Here is a 17,448-nt window from a genome sequence, read left to right on the forward strand (position 1 = left end):
GACTCGTCACTGCATCCTGCGTACCTGCAATTACCACAGTATCAACAATAAATATATTTATGTATACATTACGTATGCAAAGACCGCTACATGACTAAGTAAAGAATGAAGAGGTTAATTACCCATAATGACTGCCCGTGCTGTGACCACGTTCCCCAACGCACGTTTCGCTTGATATTTCGTCGCTTCCTCAGGGGGCTCCTGTCTCAACGGCTGCACTGCCTGGCACACAGTGAGTGCGCGATGACGTCATCACACACCCGCAGTGTCAGAGGCAGAGGGGAATGATGGGAGAGGAGGCATCAGCTGACGCTCTCTCCTCCATCATTGCTTTGAACCGGAACCACCATGAGCACCGCAGGAAAGGCTATTAAATGCAAGGCCGCTATTGCCTGGGAACCATGCAAGCCCCTCAGCATTGAAGATATTGAAGTAGCTCCTCCAAAGGCTCATGAAGTCAGAATAAATCGTGCAGAGCTTGCGATGGCCAACACAGTAACATCTGCAAAAAATTAGAGTTTGCATTTGGAGCTCAATCAGGACTGATGGATGATGGTACAAGCAGATTTACCTGTAAAGGGAAAGCGATTTATCATTACTAGTGTTGAGCTTTCCGATACCGCAAGTATCGGGTATCGGACGATATTAGCTGTATCGGAATTCCGATACTGACTTCCGATACTTTTTTCGTATCGGATAACGGAATGGGAAGTTCCCATAATGCTATCAGCCCGCTCGCTTTGATTCAGCCAATGGGAATCCTCAGAAGTGTGGGCACATCCTGTTAGGCATGTAAACTATTGGCATGGCTGTGATTGGCTGCTGAAATGATGTCATGATGCACTATAAAAGCCGCCGCCATTTCTGGTCACTCGGCTGTGAATTCAGTTAGGGACAGGCTGCTGTTGAAGACTGTGAGGGACAGTTAGAAATAGCGATTCTCAAAACAATATTGTGCTTTACCCAGGCTACATAAACCACCACTGTAGCTTTCTTTTCCCTTGCAGCAGTGTTTACAGCTGTCTGCAAGGGCTGTGTGAGTGCAGCTCACGCTGTGGAGTGGGTCCTGCAGCCACGTCTGGTTGTAGGCCGCCCAGCGTGCCTCACTGCTGCCTCATACATATTTTTCTTTTTGAGCTGCTTATTTTTAAAAAATTCTATCTAGTGTGCTTCCATCCGTATCAATATACGTTGGTTGCAAACACTAGTAGTAGACAGCGGAGCCTTTCTGCAGCCTTTCAGTGCTAGTGCCCACTTAGCTGCACTATTCACGGCTGTCTGAGAGGTCTCTGACTGTGTGTGAGTGCAGCTCACCCTGAGTAGTGTGTCCTGCAGCTACGTCTGGTTGTAGGCTGCTCAGCGTGTCACTGCCTCACACATTTTTCTTTTATTGCAGCTCATTTTTTCTCCTATTAGTGTGCATCCATCCGTATCCATATATGGTGGTTGCAAACACTCTAGGAGTACACAGCAGAGCCTTTCTGCAGCCTGTCAGTGCTAGTGCCCACTTAGCTGCATTGTTCACGGCTGTCTGAGAGGTCTCTGACTGTGTGTGAGTGCAGCTCACGCTGAGTAGTGTGTCCTGCAGCTACGTCTGGTTGTAGGCTGCTCAGCGTGCGTCACTGCCTCGCACATATTTTTCTTTAATTGCAGCTCATTTTTTCTTCTCCTATTAGTGTGCATCCATCCATATCCATCTACATTGGTTGGTTGCAAACACTATATAGGAGTAGAGGAGCCTTTTTTCTGGCTTGTGCCCTTCAGCTGCAGCCAGATTAGTATTACCCAAATTTTTTGGAGCCTCATCTTTTGCATTGTAGGTTACCTGCCAGCATTGTAATAGCTCCAGAAAGTTGGTGATACTCTCACTTTCAAATATTTGATCACATCATTTTAGTTTTTTTTCCCCCCAAAAAAAACAGCAAAGTTCACCAAACACTACATTTGAAAGTTGTGTAGGCCACATTAGCTCCCATTAAAGTGTAGTCGATACACACACTTCATAAAATTAGTGTTTCTTATACCTGTAACCAGCTGTTCAAGAATAAGCACACTAAGTCCCCCCTTTGTACTTTTCTGCCTATCTTTCTCAGTCTAGCAAGATGAAGAAGGCAGGCAGTAAGGCACGTGGGCGTGGAATCATAGAATCATAGAATCATAGAATCGTAGAGTTGGAAGGGACCTCCTGGGCCATCTGGTCCAACCCCCTGCTCAAAGCAGGATTCGCTAAATCATCCCAGTCAGATGTCTGTCCAGCCTCTGTTTGAAGACTTCCATTGAAGGAGAACTCACCACTTCTCGTGGCAGCCTGTTCCACTCATTGATCACTCTAACTGTCAAAAAGTTTTTTCTAATATCTAATCTGTGTCTCTTCCCATTCAGTTTCATCCCATTGCTTCTAGTCTTTCCTTGTGCAAATGAGAATAAAGTTGATCCTTCTACAATGTGACAGCCCTTTAGATATTTGTAGACAGCTATTAAGTCTCCTCTCAGCAGGGAGTTTCAGCAGGGAGAGGGCGTGGGGATTCTGCAGGGAGAGGACGTGGGGATTCTGCAGGGAGAGGACGTGGGGATTCTGCAGGGAGAGGACGTGGGGATTCTGCAGGGAGAGGACGTGGGGAGTCTGTGTCTGCTGTTGGCACCAGTGAGTCAGCATCCCCCAGTTTTAGCAGGCAACAGTCCTTTATGCGCAGTCCTTTATGCGCAGCTTTGTAGGACCTCACCGTACCCCACTGCTGCGGGAGGAACAAATTGAAGCCGTTGTGGGATGGATGCCAGCTAACGCATCGACTTCACTTACTTCCACATCCTCTCAGGGCCAGAGCACCGAAGAGCAACCATCTGTCTCTTCACCACCTGCCAAAGTGCCCAGGCAGTCAGAGAGCACTGGACAGGAGCCATCACAGTCTCTACTTCTGTTCTTGGAATATGTTGGTTTGGAAAGAGGGGGCCAGCCAAGCAGCATTCCAGATTGTGAAGAAGAGGGAGTATGCAGTGATGCGCAACTTCTTTGTCCCTCTGAATCTGAAGATGGGGGTGGGCCAGTGCCTATGGTCAGCACACCTCAGTACGCATCAGATGATGACGAGACACAGTTGCCACTTTCTGTTGCGTACGGTGCTGGCGAGACAACCCAGGAGAAGCAGGTGTTTGAAGAGGGGAGTGTAGATGATGAGGTCCTTGACCCATCATGGCGTGAGGAACAGGAAGGTGGTGGGAGCAACTCTGAGGAAGAGATTCCCCGAACGGCCAAAACCGGAGGGAGAGGGAGAGGGGCAGACTTGGTTGCCTGTAGCCTCCACTTCGGCACACGTTAGGAGCATTCCACTTTCAAAAGGCAAAACGGGCGCTCCCAAGACTTGCAGTGCGTGGTCCTTTTTTGACACAGTTGCAGATGACATTTGCTTTGTCAAATGCAAGCTGTGTCATCAGAGAGTCAAAAGAGGGAAAAATGTCAGCAACCTCAATACCACTAATATGTGGAAACATGTGCGGACCAAGCACGAGGTGGAGTTACACAGACACACTGAAGACGTAGGCCAACGTACAGCACCACCTACCACCTCTTCAGCTCGTGTTGGGGCCTCTTCCTCCAGCTCACACACAGCTGGTTCGGCTTCCTCACAGGATCGCCAAGGAAGAACCTCTGGCACTGTTGTCCGGAGACCCTGTGACATTCCACCCACAGCACCACATTCCAAGTCATCCTCACACTCCCAGGCCACTCGACAGCCATCGGTAGCACAGGCATGGGAGAAAGGTGACCATACTCGGCAAACCATCCCCGAGCACAGGCTCTGAATGCTGGCATTGCCAAACTACTGGCACTTGAAATGCTGTCATTCAGGCTGGTGGAGACTGACACCTTCCGGGACTTCATGGCATTGGCGGACCCACAATACACGGTGCCCAGCCGCTTTTATTTCAGCAGGCGAGCCGTCCCTGCCCTGCAGAAACATGTGGAGGCAAACATAAAACATGCGCTACTAAACGCCGTCAGTAGCAAGGTCCACCTGACCACCGATGCGTGGACCAGTAACCATGGACAGGGACACGATACCTTTCCCTCACTGCCCATTGGGTCAATGTTGCTGAGCCGGGTACAGATCTGGAGAGTGGCGCTGTACGTGATCTGCCAATTCCACGGATTGCAGGAATCCAGTCTGTACACATTGACTCCTCCTCCTACTCAAGTTCCTCTGAAACAGCGCAGCAGGAGCCTGTTATGACCGATATGAGCACAGCCGTGGCCAAACGTCAACAGGCCATACTGAAATTAATTTCTTTGGGGAATCGAAGCCACACAGCGCAGGAGCTCTGGAATGCCATCAAGCAGGAGAGCGACGTGTGGTTTCTGCCAGCGAATCTCCAGCCGGGCTTGGTAGTGTGTGACAATGGCCGAAATCTGGTGGCAGCTCTTGGCCTTTGCAACCTCACTCACATCCCATGTCTGGCACATGTGCTCAACTTGGTCGTGCAGAGCTTTCTGAGCGACTATCCGGATCTTGATGCACTGCTGCACAAGGTCCGCATAGAGTGCGCTCACTTACAGCGTTCCAGCACGGCAAGGTCGCGCCTTGCTGCTCTGCAGCGCCGATTACGCCTTCCGGAACATCGCATCATATGTGACTTACCCACCAGGTGGAATTCTACGTTACATATGTTGGAGCGGTTGTGTGAGCAGCAGGCAGCAATCATGGAGAACCAGCTGCATCAGGCGCAAACAAGTCGCACTGTGCGCCGGTCACACTTCAGCACCACTGACTGGGCCTCTATGAAGGACATCTGCCTCGTTTTGCGTGCCTTCGATGATTCCACGCGGATGGCGAGTGCAGATGATGCACTAGTCAGCATGACTGTCCCCCTTATCTGTCTGCTTCAAAAAACACTGCAAGCACTAAGGGATGAGGTTTTGGAAGAGGTGGAGGATGAGGAGTCCCAAATGCCATCTGCTACTGGACAGTCTGCGCTACGTGCTTCCTCACAAAGGCCTAGGCAGGGGACACTTTGTGAGGCGGATGAGGAGGAGTCGATGGAGGAGGAAGACATCTCTCCAGAGGAGGGAGGTACACAAAGCTCTAGTCAGTATGTACAGCGAGGGTGGGGTGATGCAGAGCAGGCAGAGATCACGCCTCAAGCAGGGGACAGCGGTTCTTTGGCAGTTGGGAGTCTTCAGCACATGGTTGACTTCATGCTGCAGTGCCTGAGAAACGACCGTCGCATCGCCCACATTCTCTATACGGCTGATTATTGGGTGTACACCCTCCTAGATCCTCGCTACCGGGACAACTTGCAAACCCTCACACCAACGTTGAACCGGGAGTGTAAACTGCGGGAGTACCAAGACACACTGGTGCAGTCCATCATGTTTTCCATTCCACCCGACAGCAGTGGAGCTAGTGCTTTACAAAGCACCTCTGTGCGTTAAGCCAGTGGAGGAAACTCGGCACAAAGAGGGAGCAGAGGCAGCGCCTCAGCACAAGACAAGACCACTATGGCCCAAATGTGGCAAAGTTTTGTGTGTCCGCCACAATTGTCTACACCATCACTGACGGCTCCAGTCAGCAGGAGGCAACGTTTCCATCAGATGGTGACAGACTACATGTCTTGCCCTGTGAGTGTACTCCCAGATGGCTCTTCCCCCTTCAAGTTTTGGGTCTCTAAGCTGGATACATGGCCAGAGCTTAGCCAGTATGCATTGGAGGTGCTGGCTTGCCCTGCTGCCAGTGTATTATCGGAACGCGTCTTTAGTGCCGCAGGTGGTGTACTAACAGACCGTCGCACGCGACTTTCTTCCGATAACGTTGAAAAGGCTTACTTTTCTGAAAATGAACAAGGCCTGGATCTCCCCAGAATTTGCCAGTCCTCTTCCCGACTAAATAATTGGTTGGCAACTGTATCCAGGTCTCCTGTTGTGTTCATGTTTCTACCACCTGAACTATAATCCCTCGGCTTCAACACAGCCAGTTGTCGCTCAGATGTGTCGTCTGCACAGAGAAAAACACTAGCTCCTGTGTTATTGGGGTTCAGTAATGCCAGCTGCTCCCCTGCTGTGTGGACTGCAAAGTCTCCTGCTCCATCCACATTCAAACTACTACTGATTTTTAACCATGCTTCACTTAGGCCTCTGGCTCCACTGTCTCTAGTATTTCCCCTGGCCTCCAACCCCGCCAGTTGCTGCTCTGAAGTGGCGTCTGCACAATCCACACTTCTTCCTGAGTTACTGGGACTCAGTCACGTCAGTTGATCCCCTGATGTGTGTCCGGCAAGGTCTCCTGGTCTGTCCACATTCCCATTACTAGTAGTATGAATGAGGACAGAGCAGGAGACCTTGCCGGACACACATCAGGGGATCAACTGACAGGACTGAGCCCAAGTAACACAGGAACAAGTGTGGATTGTGCTGACGCCACTTCAGAGCTGTCACTTGTGGGGTTGGAGGCCAGGGGAAATACTAGAGACAGTGGAGCCTGAGGCCTAAGTGGAGCACGGTTACAATCAGTAGTAGTCTACAACCTCTATAAAACGTGCTGCAAGTTGGCCTCAGCCTGCTCCATGCTTCATCCAGGGCTCCAACAACGCCAGTTGGTGTTCAGAAGTGCCGTCTTCACAGAACAAAACACACTAGCTCCTGTGTTAGTGGGATTCAGTAATGCCAGCTGTTCCCCTGCTGTGTAGACGGCAAAGTCTCCTGCTCCATCCACATGCCAACAACATCAGACCTCAGCCTGCTCCATGCCTCATCCTGTGCTCCAACAACGCCAGTTGGTGTTCAGAAGTGCCGTTTTCACAGAGCAAAACACACTAGCTCCTGTGTTAGTGGGGTTCAGTAATGCCAGCTGTTCCCCTGCTGTGTAGATGGCAAAGTCTCCTGCTCCATCCACATGCCAACAACATCAGACCTCAGCCTGCTCCATGCCTCATCCTGTGCTCCAACAACGCCAGTTGGTGTTCAGAAGTGCCGTCTTCACAGAGCAAAACACACTAGCTCCTGTGTTAGTGGGGTTCAGTAATGCCAGCTGTTTCCCTGCTGTGTGAATGGCAATGTCTCCTGCTGCCTCCAAACTCACACTGCAACGCATTTTCTCCTCGCTCCAAGTAGGCCTCAGCCTGCTCGGAGCATTGATCCTGGGCTACAACACAGCCAGTTGTAGCTTGGAAGTGCTGTCCGCACAGATTCAAACACTCGCTCCTGTGTCTGTGGGGTTCAGTAACGCCTGCTGTTCCCCTGCTATGTGGATGGCAAAGTCTCCTGCTGCCTCCAAAATCACACTACTACTGATTTTCCACCGTGCTCCACTTAGGCCTCTGGCTCTACTGTCTCTAGTATTTCCCCTGGCCTCCAACCCCGCCAGTCGCTGCTCTGAAGTGGCGTGTGCACAGTCCACACTTGTTCCTGTGTTACTGTGGCTCAGGCACGTCAGTTGATTCACTGATGTGTGTCCGGCAATGTCTGCCGCTCTGTCCCCATTCCCATTACTAGTAGTCGGAATGTGGACAGAGCAGGAGACCTTGCCGGACACACATCAGTGGATCAACTGACGTGACTGAGCCCCAGTCACACAGGAACAAGTGTGGATTGTGCACACGCCATTTCAGAGCGGCGACTGGCGGGGTTGTAGGCCAGGGGAAATACTAGAGACATTAGAACCAGAGGCCCAAGTGGAGCCCGGTTAAAATCAGTAGTTGTGTACAACCAATATAAAACTAGCTCGAAGTAGGCCTCAGCCTGCTGCATGATTGACCCCTGGGCTCCAACATCGCCAGTTGCAGCTCAGAAGTGTCTTTTGCACGGGTACTCCCTCCTGCTCAGCCTGGTTCCAGCACCGTCAGCTGGTTCCCGGCAGAGCCTTTGGCCTAGGTGCCTCCTTCTTGGTATCCGAGTTCCAGCAACGTCTGCTGGTCCTTGGTAGTGCTTTTTAGCACAGGTACCTCCTGCTTAGAAACCGTGTTCCAGCACCGTCAGCTGGTCCACGGTTGTGCCATTGGCTCTTGTTCCTTCTGCTGCCCCTCTGAGTTCCAGCACCGTCAGCTGGTTCTCGGTAGTTCCATTGACTCTTGTAGCTTCTGCTACCCATCCGGGTTCCAGCACCGTCAGCTGGTTCTCGGCAGTGTCTTTGGCACGGGTACTCCCTCCTGCCCAGCCTGGTTCCAGCACGCCTGTTTCCGGGTAGTGTCAATGTAACTTTGCCAACGATACGTTGTCCTGTCGTGTTGCGGTCGGGTTTGCCGAGTCTATGGTGCCTGCAGTTTTGGTGCTTTCTATGTGGGCTGCGGGTTCTGGTAATAAAGGCTGGTTCTGTAGTGCCAATATGACAAGCACCCCCTGTTGGACTGTGGGTTTCGGAAACTGCGTCCTGCTCGCGGCCTTGCAACTTTGTTGATCATGGGTACCTTCTGCTACCCATCCGGGTTCCAGCACCGTCTGCTGGTTCCCGGCAGAGCCTTTGGCATTGTTGCCTCCTTGTCGGTATCCGAGTTCCAGCAACGTCTGCTGGTTCTTGGTAGTGCTTTTCAGCACAGGTAACTCCAGCTTAGAAACCGTGTTCCAGCACCGTCAGTTGGTCCACGGTTGTGCCATTGGCTCTTGTTCCTTCTGCTGCCCCTCTGGGTTCCAGCACCGTCAGCTGGTTCTCGGTAGTTCCATTGACTCTTGTAGCTTCTGCTACCCATCCGGGTTCCAGCACCGTCAGCTGGTTCTCGGCAGTGTCTTTGGCACGGGTACTCCCTCCTGCCCAGCCTGGTTCCAGCACGCCTGTTTCCGGGTAGTGTCAACGTAACTTTGCCACCGATACGTTGTCCTGTCGTGTTGCGGTCGGGTTTGCCGAGTCTATGGTGCCTGCAGTTTTGGTGCTTTCTATGTGGGCTGCGGGTTCTGGTAATAAAGGCTGGTTCTGTAGTGCCAATAGGACAAGCACCCCCTGTTGGACTGTGGGTTTCGGAAACTGCGTCCTGCTCGCGGCCTTGCAACTTTGTTGATCATGGGTACCTTCTGCTACCCATCCGGGTTCCAGCACCGTCTGCTGGTTCCCGGCAGAGCCTTTGGCATTGTTGCCTCCTTGTCGGTATCCGAGTTCCAGCAATGTCTGCTGGTTCTTGGTAGTGCTTTTCAGCACAGGTAACTCCTGCTTAGAAACCGTGTCCCAGCACCGTCAGTTGGTCCACGGTTGTGCCATTGGCTCTTGTTCCTTCTGCTGCCCCTCTGGGTTCCAGCACCGTCAGCTGGTTCTCGGTAGTTCCATTGACTCTTGTAGCTTCTGCTACCCATCCGGGTTCCAGCACCGTCAGCTGGTTCTCGGCAGTGTCTTTGGAACGGGTGCTCCCTCCTGCCCAGCCTGGTTCCAGCATGCCTGCTGTTTCCGGGTAGTGTCAACGTAACTTTGCCACCGATACGTTGTCCTGTCGTGTTGCGGTCGGGTTTGTCAAGTCAATGGTGCCTGCAGTTTTGGTGCTTTCTATGTGGGCTGCGGGTTCTGGTAATAAAGGCTGGTTCTGTAGTGCCAATAGGACAAGCACCCCCTGTTGGACTGTGGGTTTCGGAAACTGCGTCCTGCTCGCGGCCTTGCAACTTTGTTGATCATGGGTACCTTCTGCTACCAATCCGGGTTTCAGCACCGTCTGCTGGTTCCCGGCAGAGCCTTTGGCATTGTTGCCTCCTTGTCGGTATCCGAGTTCCAGCAACGTCTGCTGGTTCTTGGTAGTGCTTTTTAGCACATGTAACTCCTGCTTAGAAACCGTGTTCCAGCACCGTCAGCTGGTCCACGGTTGGGCCATTGGCTCTTGTTCCTTCTGCTGCCCCTCCTGGTTCCAGCACCGTCAGCTGGTTCTCGGTAGTTCCATTGAGTATTGTAGCTTCTGCTACCCATCCGGGTTCCAGCACCGTCAGCTGGTTCTCGGCAGTGTCTTTGGCACGGGTACTCCCTCCTGCCCAGCCTTGTTACAGCACGCCTGCTGTTTCCGGGTAGTGTCAACGTCACTTTGCCACCGATACGTTGTCCTGTCGTGTTGCGGTAGGGTTAGCCGAGTCTATGGTGCCTGCAGTTTCGGTGCTTCCTATTTGGGCTGCGGGTTCTGGTAAAAAAGGCTGGTTCCATAGTGCCAATAGGACAAGCACCCCCTGTAGGACTGTGGGTTTCGGTAACTTCGGCCTGCTCGCGGATGCAAAACTTTGTTAATCATGGGTACCTTCTGCTACCCATCCGGGTTCCAGCAACGTCAGCTGGTTCCCGGCAGAGCCTTTGGCCTAGGTGCCTCCTTGTCGGTATCCGAGTTCCAGCAACGTCTGCTGGTCCTTGGTAGTGCTTTGGAGCACAGGTACCTCCTGCTTAGTAACGGTGTTCCAGCACCGTCAGCTGTTCCACGGTTGTCCCATTGGCTCTTGTTCCTTCTGCTACCCATCCGGGTTCCAGCACCGTCAGCTGGTTTTCGGCAGTGCCTTTGGCCTAGGTGCCTCCTTTTTGGTATCCGAGTTCCAGCAACGTCTGCTGGTCCTTGGTAGTGCTTTGGAGCACAGGTACCTCCTGCTTAGTAACGGTGTTCCAGCACCGTCAGCTGGTCCATGGTTGTGCCATTGGCTCTTGTTCCTTCTGCTGCCCCTCCGGGTTCCAGCACCGTCAGCTGGTTCTCGGTAGTTCCATTGAGTATTGTAGCTTCTGCTACCCATCCGGGTTCCAGCACCGTCAGCTGGTTTTCGGCAGTGCCTTTGGCCTAGGTGCCTCCTTCTTGGTATCCGAGTTCCAGCAACGTCTGCTGGTCCTTGGTAGTGCTTTGGAGCACAGGTACCTCCTGCTTAGTAACTGTGTTCCAGCACAGTCAGCAGGTCCACGGTTGCGCCATTGGCTCTTGTTCATTCTGCTGCCACTTCGGGTTCCAGTACCGTCAGCTTGTTCTCGACAGTTCCTCAGCCTTCTTGTAACTTCTGCTACTTTTCCAAGTTCAAGCTTGTGGAAATGGTTTTGATTCTCACTCTGGATCTCCATGAAAATGACCCTGAAGACAAATACCCTGAAGACCACACAGAAGAATACCTAAAAGATGACCCTGAAGAAGATGACCAAGAGGACAAAGAACAGGAAGACAACCACCAAGATGCAGAACAACAAGAGACAGAAGACCAAGAAGCATAAAAAACAAAAGCAGAAGAACATTAAGCATAAGACTAAAAATCTGAGCAAAGGATATTATCAAATTTATTAGCAGAAGAAGACTAAGCAGTGTATGTGGGGGTGTTATGAAATAGTCACCGACGGAGGAAAAAACAAAAATACAAGCCAAGTCCAGAAAAACTGGAGAGGTTGGTAGCTATCGGATTGCAGACCCCTGATCCTATCCACAACAACTAACAGTAGCCGTGGGGGGTTCCTACGATGCCCTAGACCCCTCGATCACAGCCGGAGAACAAAATAGGCCTAAAGAAAGAAAGGTGAAATCTAAACTGCCCCAGAGCAGACCCCAAAGCAATAGGCAGCCCCCAACAAATAATGACGGTGAAGCAAGATGAAAACACTAACACAGATAGAAAGATAGGTTGAGCAAACGATGGGGCCTAAGCTAACTAAAAAGGACAGGATAGAAAAGCTGCTGTCTGCAATCCGTAAAAAACCCTACCAAAAACCCTACCAAAAAATGTCCCAACCGTCTGATAGGAAAAACAGGCCCTGAAGTCGCTATATCAGCACTCAGGTAAATTCTGAAGACAGAGCCAAGAGACAAAAATGGAACTCAGCACACCCCCGACCGGGGATGGCTGAACTCCAAAAAACAAGGTAAACAAAACAAAACTAATAAGTTCAATAGCAGAGCAAAAATTTATCTTTGGGAAGCAGGAATCAGACTGGTCTCCAAGAATCCAGCAGAGAAATCACCAGCGACTCAGAAGGGCGTCGGCTGCCTTATATCCAGTCAGAATTTCCTGTTACCCAGTCATCATCTACCAGAACAAGTTTTTGGTAATCAGCCTCACTACCTTCCTTCACCAGAAGAGGGAGTTCATCAGACAGCGACGGTGAAGGGGAAAATGAACTCACAACAGGGGTGTGTCCGTTCCTCCTCGTGGTGCCCCTGGAAAAGGCCTGCTGCTGCAGGACAAACTGAACGCGGACAAATCCTGTTGTAAATCTTTTGTGACAGGCTGAACGGAAGGTGTAATCTTCAAACTTTTATAGATAACAACTACAGGAATGCCTGACACAAATAAGAATATGATGAAGAAGAATAGGAAGAAGATGAAGAAGTAGAATATGATGAAGAATAATAGTTGAATAAGAAGAATATGAAGAATGTAAAAAAAAAAAAGAAAAAAATGAAGAAAAAGAAGAAGAAGTTGATGAAAAAGATGCTGCTGCTGAGGATCATGAAGGAGAAAGTGTGGGAGAAGTAAAAAAGAAGGTAAAGAGCATGGAAGTAGTGAAACATACATATCTGACAAAAAATTAAAGACTTTAACATAGTCAATATCTTTGTAACTACGAACGTCTTTAAAAAAAAAAAAATCCTGCTATTCCATTTGATTGGGCTAAACCTCTATGGCTTTAATGTCTCCTACACCTCCCACAATACATTCTACATTATTATTAGTTGTTTTTCTTCATGTAGAATTAACCTACAGGGAAAGAAAGGGTTTGTTTTAATTCCGATATTTCTGTTCCATTGACTTGAATGGGACTTCCGGGATCGGAATCTGCGATACCCGATACTTTTTTTTAGATCGGCCGATCCATTCCGATACGATATTTTTCAGTATCGGGTGGTATAGCTCAACACTAATCATTACGCATGCACAAGTACATTTACTGAATACACAGTGGTGTCTGACATTTGCGTTGCCAAAGTGGATCTGTGGCGCCCCTGAGGCTCAGTCGCCACAGAGGTACTGCACCTTCTCCTAAGGTGTAGTGCCCCACCACCTAGGTAAGTAGGGAACTCCTTTCCACACTCCAACACCTGCACCCCACACACAGGATAGTTCAGCAGGACCACATTGCGGCTCCATGCTTAGAGGGTAGCAGCGCACCTTTCGTGGGTCCTTGCTTCGTAACACGAGATGTGCTGGGAGGTGGGTGGAGTTGAGATATATAAAAGGTTGGGAAGGTTTAGAATTACAGATCAGTCTGGAGGTTCAGTCTGACAGAGGGTCAGAAAGGAAGGAAGGGAGCCAGTCGGGAGGCGTGGGGATCCCTGGAAGAAGGGATGGAGGAAGGAGTGCTGCAGCTGCCTCAGTGACCTGAGCCATCTGGCACGGAAAAGGAATAGAAGGAGAAAGACGTAGAACTGCAACCTAAGCTTCCATAAGAGAGAGAAGAAACAGTGCGGAACGAAGGAGTAGTAGAACAGAGAGGAGTTGTGGGTTGGAAGAGGAACCCTGCCTATAGGTTCTCAGCGCAAGGCCAGGGACCGGTCCCCGAGGTTGTATGGACACTTATGGTTCTGCAGCAGACACCGGTGGAGTAGTTGGCTGTAAATGCTCTACTCCCATCTAAGACTTGGGGCACAACAGCAACTGAATAGAGAGCCAGGACTCCGGAGAAGGGAGTCCCCAAGAGAGGCTACAGCTGTCTGCCATACGAGTAGAGTTGTTAGGAACATCTGACAGGAGGAAATTCAGAGTACCACGGTGCTCGAGCTCTTCACACTAAAAGGCGCAATAGAGGAGTCGTTCAGGAAAGGTACATGTTGGCGGAGTGTTGGAGAGGATAATCCTGACTAGCCCGGGAGGTTGATTGAGTCTCTACCCCGGAGTCAGGCACCAGTGTGTACCATGAACTGTGAGTAAAGCTTTGGAACTGCAAGCCCTGGTGTCTTCCATTCATTTGTGCGCCAACACTGTCAGCACCGCTACATCTGGCTACCAACATTCCTCACACCGCCTACGCCTATACACTGTCCTGGGGTTACAGCTTCACCTGTGGGGAGCTACACCATCTATGCTGCAACACACCATCAGCCCCAGAGGATCTGCACGCAGCGTTGGCTTACCATCTTGCTTGCCAAACACCACAGGTGGCGTCACAAACTATCACATAAACTATATTACAAACCACCATTGATTTGGGCGCCCAGGGCCACGGACCGGGTCACAGCTGCTGTGACTTATCCCACTTACATTGGCCCGGTACCGAGTACCCCACAGCCCTTGGAGGGCGACCCAGATGCCCGTGCCCTTGTTGAAGTTTGTCTTATAGGCTGTGGATTTGCTACTGGATATGGTGCAGCTGTCAACACTGCTAAGGTGACCAAGCGCTCTAGTTGTGCTGTTTTTGGCTTGGGAGGAGTTGGTTGTTCAGCAATTGTAGGATGCAAGGATGCAAGCGCTACACGAATCATTGGCGTAGGTTCACATAAGGATAAGTATCCAAAAGCCCTACAACTGGGAGCCACTGAGTGCCTAAACCCAAAGGATTATGATAAACCCATCCATGAGGTCATTACAGAGCTAACTAACGGAGGAGTGGATTTTGCCATTGAATGTGCAGGACGCACTGAAACCATGCTGACTGCTCTCCAGTGTACTTACTGTGGAAATGGTGTTGCTGTTGTGTTGGGTGTGGCATCTCCCAAGGACACACTTTGTTTGCATCCAGGTTTGCTTGTCACATGGCGTACCTTGAAAGGATCTATATTTGGAGGCTACAAGGGTTCTGATATCCCAAAACTGGTTACAGATTATATGAACAAAAGGAACAATCTGGAACATTTAGTAAGCAAGAAGCTAGCCCTGGAAAAAATCAATGAAGCATTTGAACTGCTTAGCAGTGGGGCAGGAGCTCGGAGTATTGTGATATTCTAATCGTACTGCAAGTGAAAATATGGAAGTAGACCATGGAGCTGTCCTTGTAGAAATGCACTTTACAGCTTCTGATTAATCATATCTTATATGCATACATTCTCCTATCTGATTGGTGTATGATTTTTTTGTTCACAGTGATAGAATCCACTTAAGAATTTCGGCATTTGCTTTGGTTCAACTTCTATACTAATGCAGACACCGGTATAGTTCAATGTGGCGGCGGTGGGGGGAGTCGCCACTAGCGGCAGGTGGGCCCCCCCGCCTCACGGGCCCCCCCGCCTCATGGGCCCCATAGCGGATGTGTGATGTGCCGCTACCCGGGGGCCCCTGGGTTAGCGGGGAACCTAGGCAGCTGCCTGGTCTGCCTGCCCCTAACGCCGTTACTGCTCCTGGGACTCGCCATGGTGGGAGGAAAGAGGATCAGGGTGAGGATTCTGTGGTCCAGACTCCTGGCTAGTGAGACTGGACCGTGTGGAAGACAGGTAGTGCTGGGAAATACTGGAAGCATTATCTGCCATTTAACCAACCACCTGTTTGCACTGATCTGGCTTTAAGAGTGGTGTCCTGCAACCCTCTGCAAAATGGGACAGGAACCTACGTCTCATGGATGATCGTGTTTGTTGTGTTCCCAAAGCATGCATAGTTTCACTTGGCCAACGGCTTTGGCCTCTGCGTGCACCATCAGCAGCACGTAAACTTCTCTGTCCCTTACCCCACGCCTTGTGCTTTTTTAAATTACGTATATAATTTATGCATGCAAATTTTCTGGTATTAATAGGTAAAAGAAAATATGTTGCCTTGAAAAGGACTTTTGTTTTTAGCTTACAGTAGCAGTATACCTATGGAAGGCCTGTAAGGCAATAAATCCTGCCTGTATGCCTCTAATCCAAAACTACTTGAGAATGGCACTTGAGCACCCGCGATACTCAATCGAGTAACGAGTGTAACCAAGCACCACGATCAGTGGCGTAGCAACTGTTTGTGGCGCCCGGGGCGGTCGAAAAATTTGCCGCCCCTTTGGTCGTTGATAATACATAAGGGGCTGGGGGCCCCACCTATAGCGTCAGACAGAGGGCCCCCACCAAACAGCTCCACACAGAGGGTCCCCACCAAACAGCGCCACACAGAGGACCCCCACCAAACAGCGCCACACAGAGGGCCCCCACCAAACAGCGTCACACAGAGGGCCCCCACCAAACTGCGCCACACAGAGGGCCCCCACCAAACAGCGCCACACAGAGGGCCCCCACCAAACAGCGTCACACAGAGGACCCCCACCAAACAGTGCCACACAGAGGGCCCCCACCAAACAGCGCCACACAGGGGGCCCCCACCAAACAGCGTCACACAGAGGGCCCCCACCAAACAGCGCCACACAGAGGACCCCCACCAAACACAGTCACACAGAGGGCCCCCACCTACAGCGCCACACAGAGGGCCCCCACCACATAGCAAGTGCCAACCATGATGCTACCAAAGAAAGGAAACCAAAATAAATGTCTCACGAAGATAAACCCTGTATACCCGTCATTGCGAGGTGGTCACCTGCCCAGGACCCCCATGTATTAGCAAGAGCTGTGTGGATTAAAGATGTTTGTGTATTAATACCACAAATATCTGGCCGTCCCCAGTAAAGGTGGATTAACAGCGAAACCCTGTCTGCAATGAAACAATCCAATAAAATATCACAGAAGAAAATAATAAATCCAAAACCTGTTGGTCGCGTTGCTGTACGTCCTGGTGTGCAGTAGCGTGACAGCGCAAACACCGGCACCAGGGCATCCAGAAAGCTCATCCAGCAATTTGACCATTCTGCATTTATAATGCTTTTGCTTAAATTCAGCTTACTTACAGATGTAGCAGAGCCATGTTTGTCATTTGGCATAACTCACTCATCTAATATATAAAGCTCAAAGTGTGTATGTATGTATGTATATATGTACAGTTGTGGCCAAAAGTATTGACACCCCTGCAATTCTGTCAGGTAATACTCAGTTTCTTCCTGAAAATGATTGCAAACACAAATTCTCTGGTATTATTATCTTCATTTAATTTGTCTTAAATTAAAAAACACGAAAGAGAATGAAGCAAAAAGCAAAACATTGATCATTTCACACAAAACTCCAAAAATGGGCCAGACAAAAGTATTGGCACCCTCAGCCTAATACTTGGTTGCACAACCTTTAGCCAAAATAACTGCGACCAACCGCTTCCGGTAACCATCAATAAGTTTCTTACAATGCTCTGCTGGAATTTTAGACCATTCTTCTTTGGCAAACTGCTCCAGGTCCCTGATATTTGAAGGGTGCCTTCTCCAAACTGCCATTTTTAGATCTCTCCACAGGTGTTCTATGGGATTCAGGTCTGGACTCATTGCTGGCCATCTTACAAGTCTCCAGTGCTTTCTCTCAAACCATTTTCTAGTGCTTTTTGAAGTGTGTGTTTTGGGTCATTGTCCTGCTGGAAGACCCATGACCTCTGAGGGAGACCCAGCTTTCTCACACTGGGCCCTACATTATGCTGCAAAATTTGTTGGTAGTCTTCAGACTTCATAATGCCATGCACACGGTCAAGCAGTCCAGTGCCAGAGGCAGCAAAGCAACCCCAAAATATCAGGGAACCTCCGCCATGCTTGACTGTAGGGACCGTGTTCTTTTCTTTGA

At 50.3% G+C, this 17,448-nt stretch overlaps 1 protein-coding gene across 1 annotated transcript in view; it reads left to right on the top strand.

The window, feature by feature from the left end:
* Positions 1-14,785, top strand: part of LOC141088157 (NADP-dependent alcohol dehydrogenase-like) — a 36,224-nt gene extending 21,439 nt beyond the window's left edge. Inside the window, exons 2-4 of the mRNA XM_073574082.1 lie at positions 12,755-12,837; positions 13,319-13,338; positions 14,169-14,785. Coding sequence (XP_073430183.1) covers positions 12,755-12,837; positions 13,319-13,338; positions 14,169-14,785 — 720 coding nt within the window. The remainder of the gene's footprint in view (positions 1-12,754; positions 12,838-13,318; positions 13,339-14,168) is intronic.
* The last annotated feature ends 2,663 nt before the right edge of the window (positions 14,786-17,448 follow it).

Source organism: Dendrobates tinctorius, unplaced genomic scaffold (genome assembly GCF_039654945.1).
Source record: "Dendrobates tinctorius isolate UK_male_01 unplaced genomic scaffold, ASM3965494v1 ptg000038l, whole genome shotgun sequence".
NCBI classification, from domain to species: Eukaryota; Metazoa; Chordata; class Amphibia; order Anura; family Dendrobatidae; genus Dendrobates; species Dendrobates tinctorius.